Source organism: Orycteropus afer, unplaced genomic scaffold, assembly GCF_000298275.1.
Source record: "Orycteropus afer afer isolate SDZICR_OR568_19922 unplaced genomic scaffold, OryAfe1.0 scaffold00307, whole genome shotgun sequence".
NCBI lineage: Eukaryota > Metazoa > Chordata > Mammalia > Tubulidentata > Orycteropodidae > Orycteropus > Orycteropus afer.
Genome location: NW_006921894.1, coordinates 2,370,327 through 2,380,204, shown reverse-complemented (window position 1 = coordinate 2,380,204; position 9,878 = coordinate 2,370,327). Strand labels below are relative to the sequence as shown.

Sequence of the window (9,878 nt, the reverse complement as noted above, 5' to 3'; positions counted from 1 at the left end):
AAGAACATATATAGGGTTGGCAGACAATGGTCCTATAAGTTTATGTGAATGATCAGAATTCCCAGGTGTATAGTAGAGCTGACAAGGGACAAGGTTGTGGTCACTGCTTGGTCACAGCCAGCTACCCAGAGGGACCAAGTAGTTGAACCTGTGGGCTTGGGACCACAGTCGCAGGAACATCAAGTTCAATTGGCATAACATACTATACAAAACATTGTTCCACCTCCTACTTTGATGAGTAGCAACTGGGATCTTAAAAGCTAGCAAGCTGCCATCTAGACTTCTCCAAAAGAGTCAAAAGAGAACCTACACATTGGGAAAAAATATTTGGTAATGACATATCTGACTTATCTCTAGACTTATCTATGGGTCTCTCCTCGTCCAAAGCAAAGAAGAATGAAGAAAACCAAAATGCATGGAAACAATTAGTCCTAGTAACTGGTACACCACCCGATCTGCAGCCTACATGACTATGAGACCAGAAGAACTAGATGGTGCCCAGCTACCATGGTCAACCACTCACTGGGGGATCTATCTAGGAGATTCTTGATAGATGGAGAGAACAACGTGAAAGAAAACTCAAAATCATTTGGGAAAAAAAGGCAGGGAGGACCAGGTTTGCTCGTCCGATAGAGCATAGTGGCACCGCTGATACTATGTCCCCTAGCTGCTTTTCAGGTTTGGAATTGAACCTACTCTGGTAGCGTAGTGCCTAAGGCATATAACTGCTAACCAGAAGACTAGTGGTTCAAAACCACCAGGTACTCTTCAGAAAGAAGTTTGGGCAATTTACTTCCATAGTGATACTGCCTCAGAAACCCAAGGAGGGGTCGCCATGAGTCTGATCTGACCCGACACGAGTGAGTGAGTGCCTGTGGCTTCCAGCCAAACAAAAGATAGGCATATGGGCTAAACATTAACATTAGGTAGATACACTCCTTGGAGAGCTCGATCACGGGCGAATAGAAGGACTGTGTATGCACAGGGAGCCAGATTGGCAGCAGGAGTGCATGGAAGGCAAGAAGAGGTGGCTATGGGAAGGAAGTGGAAGGAGAGCTGTTGCATTATGGGAGACTGCATTCAATGTCACGAGATGAAGTATATGTGAACTGCTGCATGGAAGATGAATTTACTCTGTAAACTTTCACCCAAATCACAATTAAAAAAAAAAAAAAAAATTGTCCATAAAGGTTAAAGGAGTTAGGAGCCAGAGAGTTTCAGACTCAATAAATTCATTTTTTCCTATAGAAGTCTCAATAAGGTATGTAAAGTTAAAGTTGTCACATCACTAAGCACATCCAGTTGCTGGTTATGTCTAGTTTTTCCTCATGCTTATAAAGCCTTTCTTTTTCTAGCATTGTTAATTAACACTGCCAAAAACAGCAAAACTCTTCTCAAATATTATCATATATCACCCAATAATGTGATAAAAGAAAGTACACTTAAACTTTTCCTACTCAAGCAATATAGGTTTCAACAGTGGTGTGCTTAATGCAAATTGCATTCCCTAAATAATGCGCTACATTACATTATATCCAAACCACTGCTATGAAAGGAGAAGTCTAAGGCTACAGATACATGGAACAGGGATCACACCCAAATGGGTGGGTCGGGAAGGCACCCCCCAGAGGAAGTGAAACTTCAGGGATAAGTAACCAGTTGCTGATACAATTCCAACTCATGGCAACCACGTGACAGTCAGAATAGAACTGATCTCCATGGAGAGTAATCACGGGAGAAAGAAGGGCTGTTTATGCACAGAGAGACAGCTCAGGGGGCAGGAGTGCATGGAGGGATAGACACAGAGAAGAGGTAACTGTCGGGAGGAAGTGAGAGGGGAGCTGTTACATTGTGGTAAATTGTAGTCAATGTCATGAGACAATGTGTATGTGAACTGCTGTGTGGAACGTGCATTTGCTCTGTAAAATTTCACCCAAATCACAATTAAAAAAAAAAAAAAAAAAAAAAGACTGACTTTTCGCAAGTGTGTCCCTAGACCCTTCCTCTGAGGCAACTCTGGGTGAACTCTCAATCTTTTTGGTTAGCAGCTAAGTGCAGTAACAATTTGCACCACTCAGGACTCCACGGGTATGAGTAAGAGATAGTTAAGCAAAAAGGGAAAGAAAAGGGGAAAAGCTGTGCCAAGGCAAAGGGAATATTCATAAAGGTTAATCCTACTCTGCTCTAAAGGGTTGCTAGGAGTTGAAATCCATTCTATAGCAAAAGATTTGATTTTCTGGGGGTAAGGTAAAAAACGAACGAGACATTTTAAGGAACAGAAACATAGTGGAAAAGAGGGAGGGAATTGATATGGGAAATGAACCAGAGATATAAGACATGGTCTTGTAAGTAACTGTTGTTGTTATGTGTCATGAGTCAGACCCTTCCTTGGGTTTCTGAGGCAGTATCACTATGGAAGTAGATTGCCCCATCTTCCTTTAGAGGAGTGGCTGGTGGGTTTGAACCGCCAGCCTTCTAGTTATCAGTCAAGTGCCTTAGGCACTATGCTACCAGAGCTCCCATTCTAATAGGAAGGGTTTTACATTACAAGCATTGGAAACCATTAAAGGTGTTAAGGAGAGAAGTTATATATGACCACATTTCATTTTAGCTACCTCTCCCTCCTCTAGGAGCTCTCATGGTGCGGTGGCTAAAACATTTAGCTGTTAAACAAGCCAACAGTTCTAACTAACCAACCAGCAGTTCTGTGGGAGAAAGATGAAGCAGTCTGCTTCTATAAAGATTCTGCGAAGATTTAGAGCCTTGGAAACTCCACTCTGTCTTACACGATAGCTATGAACCAGAATCAAATCCATGGCAGTGGTTTGATTTTTCAGTTTCCCCACTCCTAAGATCCCCTCAAAATTGGGCTTCTTTAACAGCAGTCCAACTCACTTCCGTGGACTGGCTCTCAGGCCAACAGTAGAAAAATCTACATGTAGAACACCTACCCCAAGGAGATGCATCAACCTACCCTAAGGAGATGCAACCCTTAGATCAACCAGCCTTGAAACATCAGAGGGGCAGCATTCACTTGGGGCAAAACCTGGACCGATAGGAATGCAGATAAGAAGGGCACAGGGAAGGGGCAGTCACAGGGAGAAGATGGGAGGAGAGTTTTTTATAGTTGGGGATTATAATCGGGGCTATGAAATCAAATGTAAAATAAATCTGCTTTGTAAATTTGCATCCAAAGCAGAATATTAAAAAAAAAAAAAAAAAACTAGCAGTCCAAGATTATTTGCACTTCCTCCCACCTTCTCAATTCCAGGTAATCTGATTTCTGCACTCCAATGACTTGTTCTCTTCAAGTAATTAATCTTCTAGTTGCTAAATACAATAGACCTTTCAGCCCTTTTTTGCCTTATTTGAAGCATGTAGCCTGCTGACCATCAACTCTCTCTGCATTTCCTCCACCCATTTTTTTTTCCCCACTTCTACGGGAGCTCTGGTGGCATCGTGCTTGAGACATCTGACTGCTATTCAGAAGGCTGGCGGTTCAAACCCAACAGCCACTCCTTGGAAAGATGACTGGACAATCTACCCAAAGAGGGGTTGCTATGAGTCGGATTTGGTGCAGTGAATTTGGTGTTTTTCTTGTTGTTGTTTTTGTTTTATGGCTGTTAATCTCCAGTCTTTTTCCACAAGCTCTTCTTTCTCTACTCCCACCCCCCCACCCCGCCCTCACAAATGCTGTTATCTATCAAGATTCAGCCCTTGCCATCTGGCATTTCTAAACTCTCTTTATCTTTTCCCTAGCTGAGCTCACTTACTCTTTCACTATCTATGTAAAAGTTTGTGGTTTCCAAAATCATTTACAGCTCAGACCTCTCTCTGGAACTCCAAATTTATATATTAAACTACTTCCATTTCAATGTCTCACAGGTACCTCAAAGTAAATCAGTTACAAAACCAAACACATCTACTCCTTAACATTTGAAATCTATAGCTCCCCTCCATCCCTCCTGCCACTATCTCAGTTCGGGAGCTCATCATTTCTCTTCAGTAGACTCCTCCTTGGGCTAACTCCCTAAGTTAGCCACATCAAACCCACTGGTACTCAGAATGATCTTGCTGAACACTAAGTATGATCATGGCACTTCCATGCTTAAAATTCCTTGGTAAGCCCCTACTATCTACTTCAAATTCTTTAATCTGATCTACAAAAACACAGGAGTTGTCAATTTCAACTATTTTTCATCAGCTTCATTTCTTCCACCACCATGCAAAATTGTTGGTAGTTTACCGGTTATTTCATACTGAGCCTTTATGCACATTTCTTCCTTCTTTGGAGCACTCCCTTCAGCACCTGTATCTTCTTTACCTGGCCAACTTGTCCTTCAAAACTGAAGTTTCTTCTCTAACAAGCTTTGCCAGAACTCCTTGGTGTACTCTCTTTCTAGGACATACAGGACTCCTAGGTACTCACACAGAGTGCTGTGGAAGTACAGTACCTAGCTTTGCATTTATCCCTTTTATTGTTTTCATCTGTTTGACACTCCTCATACTAGGCTATATCGTTGAAAGTGGGAACTCAGTCTTTCTAAAAGTATCCTCAGTATCTAACACTGGTACATAACAGATACGTTATGTGTGAACACATAAAAACATGGAATTGCAATGAGGCCCTCAGGACAGCAAGTCCTGGAAGATGAGCTCTTTGCCAATAGTAACCCCATCAGTCATATTCTGTGCTGAATGCCCACAGCAGGGGCTTTCACACAGCCTGGTGTTCCGTCCATAATTGTGGAATGGCTGCATGGATGTTCTGGTGTCACTGGAAAACACTCTTAGCCAAACTCTTCCCAGATTTGCTGTCCATTATATTCTTGTTTTGTGATCTATTTTTACTGTAACAGCAGTGTACCTGGCATAGTTTCTATTGAACAAGCTAATGCTTTTGTTCTTCCATTAGGAAAAATAGTAAGAGTGATGGCCAACTAACCCACTAAATTAAAAGATACTAGCCACAAGCTCATGGAAGAGTTTCCTGAGCTACTTGAAACTGGATGAGAAATTTACAGTGGATCTAAATATACATTACTTTTCTTACAATCAAGATCACAGGTTTTATTGAATTCTCAAGAAAACTAATGATACAAAAAACAAAATGAAGCTGCTTTACCAAACTATGAAGTTCAATTAAATTGTAGCATTGGCATTTCTCTCTAAAACATGTATTCTGATATATGAATTGCATCTTGGAGGCAGCAGCCTCTCCTCTGCTAAACCAACTATGTAAACCATACAACTGGAGAATACACAGCTGGCAGACTCTCACATAAAATCCCTACTAGAACTGGCATTTAAGTACTTTCACAATTGAACAGTCTTTACCATTCTTTAAAAGACGTATTTATACTATGTTAAAAAAGATTAAAACATGTTCTGATCTGATGTAAGTGAGGGCATTTATTACACTGCCTGCTAACGTGTTCCAGAAGAAAAAGCTATATTCTGAACATAATGACAAAATAAACATTTTTTACTCTCATCTAGTTAAATGGAGACAAAACCAAAATCATTTCGATTTACAGGAATGCGCTTTTCATTTTTTACTGTACACAGAGTGAATCAAGCAGCATTTAATTCAGTCTATTGCCTTGGTGACTCAAGCCAATCTAGGAATTGAGAGACTAGACAATCGAGTGTTAAAGATAAAAAGTTTTGTTTGTTTCAAGTAAAAGATATGCCAACTGATCTCAAAAAGCTAGTCACAAAAAAAGTTTATACTGTCTGATTTCATTCTTATGCGTTCCAGGACAGGCAAGATAATTGTGTGGTGATAAGGGAGCTCTGGAAGCATAGTGCTTAAGGCACTTGACTACTAACCAGAAGGCTGGTGGTTCAAACCCACCAGCGACTCCTCGGAAGGAAGGCTGGGCAATCTACTTCCTTAGTGATACTGCCTCAGAAACGCAAGGAGAGGTCGCTATGAGTCGGGTCCGACTCAACGGCAAACAACAACAAAAACAAGGAATATGAAGAGTGATGGTCTACAGGGCCGCGGAGAAGGCGAAAGGGATTGACTAGGAAGAAGCATGATGGTACCTTATGGGGTTTCGGAAACGTTCATCTTGATTTGTGTGATGCTATGACAGGTGTATAAATTTGTGAAACTCGCTAAACTGTGTAACTAAGATCTGTGCATTTTACTGTATGTAAAGTATTCCTCGATACAGAAAATTTTAAAAAGAAAGACATTCTTATTCCTTTTAAAAATTCAATCGAACCCTACTTCCGTTCCGGAAGGCTCTTTGTGGAGAACGATCCACATGCTTAGACTGTGGGCTCTGAAAACGTTCAGACTGCAGATCCCGAAGCTTTCACCGCCACAAAGGTTTAGGCCCTGGCCTGACGAGAACCGCGAATCAAACGACCAACCTGAGACAGCGATACCAAGACCGCACCCGCCTTCAGAAACCGGGACCCAGTACCCTCGAGGGACCCCAGCCCGGGCACGCCCCGCACACCAGCAGTTCGGGGCGGGGAACCGAGCGGGAGCCCAGTACACGCGAAACGCAAATGGCCCACCCGCGCCACCGCGAGGCGCCACTGTGCTACCGACTTCCAGAGCTCACTCTGCGCTTGCGCTTCCGAAAAGTATCCGTGCTTAAAATCTTTTTCTTTTTCCCCAAAAGGAAGAAAAGCATCGGTGCCCTCCCCGTATGCGCCCGCAAGCCGGGCCGGTCGGCTGGCGGCCACTTCCGCCTGCTGAGGGTAAAGAAGGGGGAGGCGGCAGAAGGGAGCCGGGGGAGCTCGAGCCCGAGTTCCCGTAGGTGGTGGGGGGAGGGACGCAATCGCTGTGCTAGCCCCTGCGACTCACCAAGTACAGCTGCTGCCAGCGATTCTGGGCATCCAGCTCCTCAAACTCCCGCTCGACGGTGACCGACATGGCGGTGGGAGCGACGGAAGAGAGGGAAGCCCCGAGCCGCAGAGTCTCATCCCCTGCACGGATCCAGAGAACGCTAGACGCCCGGCGGGCGCATGCGCGATGCGCCGCGGCTGCCCTCCCCGCCCCCACCCCCAAGCCGCGGGCCGTGGGGAAAGTACCTGGTGCGTAGGACGTCAGCGCGCCGACGCCGCACTGGAGGCCGCCAGAAGTGGGAGGTGCGGAGACGCCGTGCTCTAGAGAGGGGCGTCGGGTGGGTTCGCAGGTGCAGAGGGTGGGCTTGAGCTGGTCTTTCCCCGCTCGCCCTCACTCCCAGCCTTGTCTTAAAGCCAAGTTGGCTAGAGGTGTTACCCGCCCCCAGGCCTGCTTGGGCGGCCGGGAGTGCACACAAGGGTAACTTGACTGAGGCAGGCTCTAGAAAGTCACCTAAGAAGTCATTTCATTCTTCGGTCGCATTTCTCTTTTTCTCAGTTGTAATTTAAAAATAATAATACGGTATTTGAACTTTATTTTAAACATCACCTAGGTAGTGTAGATGTGGCCAACTTTGGAGCAAATTTTTTAGCCCCATACCAGCTTTTCTGCGCCTTTGGCTTTTTGCGTCCAATAAACTACTATAGCAAAACCTCTCCTGGAGTTTGAGAGGATACATCTTGTTAAGAAAACAGTCCACAACTTACAAGTTAATGTTGCCTGTGAAACGGACACATCCTCTGTTATCCAACAAACTTGCTCATTATAGAAATCCTCGTTTCACATTAAGATATGTTAATGAATTCATGTTTATAGTATCTTATTGAGGATGCTTAACATACTATCTTTATAAGAAACGTGAAGAGTTGGAAAAATTTTACCTGTGCTGTGGGAACTCTAGTGGTGTGGTGACTGAGGCATTTGACCGCTAACCAAAAGGCTGGCAGTTCAAGCCCACCAGCCACTCCTTGGAAGGAAGATTGGGCAATCTACTTCAGCAGAGATGTTGTTGTTGTTATTTGCCATCCAGTCGGCCCGACTCCTAGGGGCCCCTCCTTGGGTTTCCGAGGCAGTTATCACTACGGAAGTAGGAATGCCCAACCTTCCTTCCGAGGAGTGGCTGGTGGGTTTGAACCGCCAGCCTCCTGGTTAGCAGTCAAGTGCCTTAGGCACTATGCTACCAGAGCTCCAGAGAGATAGAGCCTCGGAAACCCAAGGAGGGGTCGCTATGAGTTGAAATTGACTTTACAGCAGTGAGGTTTTTTTTTATGGTTTTTTTTTTTTTCTTAAATCCAATATTTAAATCATTAAATGAAACTAAAAATTCAGTTCTTCCTCACAATCGACTACATATTGATGGCCACGTATTATATACCAGAGCGCACATATAGTACAATTCTATCATCACAGAAAGTTCTTTTTTGACAGCAAGGTCTGAGGATTAAAGTATTTGAGGCAGTTAAGTGTCTTTAAATCACATGAGATAATGAAAACATTTAGTAAAGCAGCATGCTATGAGAGCTAGATGAAATCTAAGTATTCAAAACCAAAGTCACTGCCTTTGAGATGATTCTGGCTCATAGTGACCCCTATAAGATTTCCAAAACTGTAAATCTTTATGAAAGCAGACCACCCCAACTATCTTCTGCAGAGTAGCTGGTAGGTTCAAACCAAGGACCTTTTGGTTAGTAGCCAAATGCCTTACCTACTACACTAGAGCTCCTTGAAAACAGTAAAAGAGAAAATTAAGGAGCACGGTGGTGCAGTGGTTAAATAGTGGGCTGCTAAGGGAAAGGTTAATGGTTGGTTGGAACTCACCATCTTCTCCACAGGAGAAAGATTGCAACCTTAGAAACCCTATGGAGAATTTCTGCTCTGTCCTACAAGGTAACTGTGAGTAGGAATCCACTCCAAGGCAAGAGTTTTAATAGGCTCTTTGGTGACCCAATGGTTAGGCAGTTCCAATCTACCAGCTGCTCTTCGTGCAAAAACCTGGAGATCTACTCCCATAAAGTTTATGACCTAGGTGTGGTGCGATGAGTTTCTTGGTATGGCTCTTTTAGCCATGGTCTTTGTGACTCCCACGAGATGACTGAATGGAACTCTGCAAATGTAAGGTGGCTCTGGCCTATTAAAGAGATTGGATAGCTTGTGAGTAATGTAAATATGGTACATGGTACCCTTGTGGGTGTGGGACCAAGCAAATAAGTTTGGAATTGGTTAGTTTTGTCATTCTGTCAGGCTTAAAGTGAGCCCTCCTAGAGGCAGAAGGGGGGATCTCACTGCCATCAAGCGAGAAGAGCTGGAGGTGGAATGAAGTGTGTCCTTGGCCTCAAGATCCTTGTGCTAGACCTCCTTGGCAGATAGACAGCAGAGACAACCTGCAGAGATGACCAGCTGAGGAACCAAGAGGCATGAGAGAGAGCAGAGGGCTTGCCACCCCATGGAGCTAGAAAGCTGAGTGCCTTTTGGCAGGAGTCTTGCTGGTGGAGTGCAGTGCACCTAGGTTAGGCTGCTGATGGTGATTCTGTCTAGCCCTGGTGAAGTTTGAGGAAGTCAGAAGATGCTGTCCCCATGTCCTTCCAGCTGCTCTTAGTGAGAAAAACCTGGAGATCTACTCCTGTAAAGATTACAACCTAGGAAACTCTATGGGCTTGCTGTGAGTTAGAACAGCTATCCAAAGGCACCTCAAACAAGGGCCTGAAGATAGAGTTTTGAAAAATCAGCCTGGAAAACCCTATGGAACACAGTCTACTCTAACACATATGGGATTGCCATGTGTCAGAGTCCACTCCACAGCAACTGTATAATAGAAAATTAAGCAGTCAACCAAACTTTTCTTCCTACTTTTTGTGATTTGGGAATACATAGAGTTTCCTTCCAAATAAAACCCCACAGTCTCTAATTGTCCTGGTTCTTGAAACTCTGTCATTGAAACTAATTACATCTACTCCTCACTTATCAAAACTACATACATACACCTTCTCTTCACTTATAGGCAATCTCATTATCC

The 9,878-nt window shown here is 44.0% G+C and overlaps 1 protein-coding gene across 1 annotated transcript in view; it reads right to left on the bottom strand.

The window, feature by feature from the left end:
• The window catches only part of PTPN2 (protein tyrosine phosphatase non-receptor type 2), a 178,437-nt gene extending 171,542 nt beyond the window's left edge, over window positions 1-6,895 (bottom strand). Inside the window, exons 1-2 of the mRNA XM_007951673.2 lie at window positions 6,827-6,895; window positions 3,398-3,411 (exon numbers count right to left, since the gene is read on the bottom strand). Of these exons, the coding sequence (XP_007949864.1) occupies window positions 3,398-3,411; window positions 6,827-6,895 (83 nt within the window). The remainder of the gene's footprint in view (window positions 1-3,397; window positions 3,412-6,826) is intronic.
• Window positions 6,896-9,878: the final 2,983 nt, after the last annotated feature.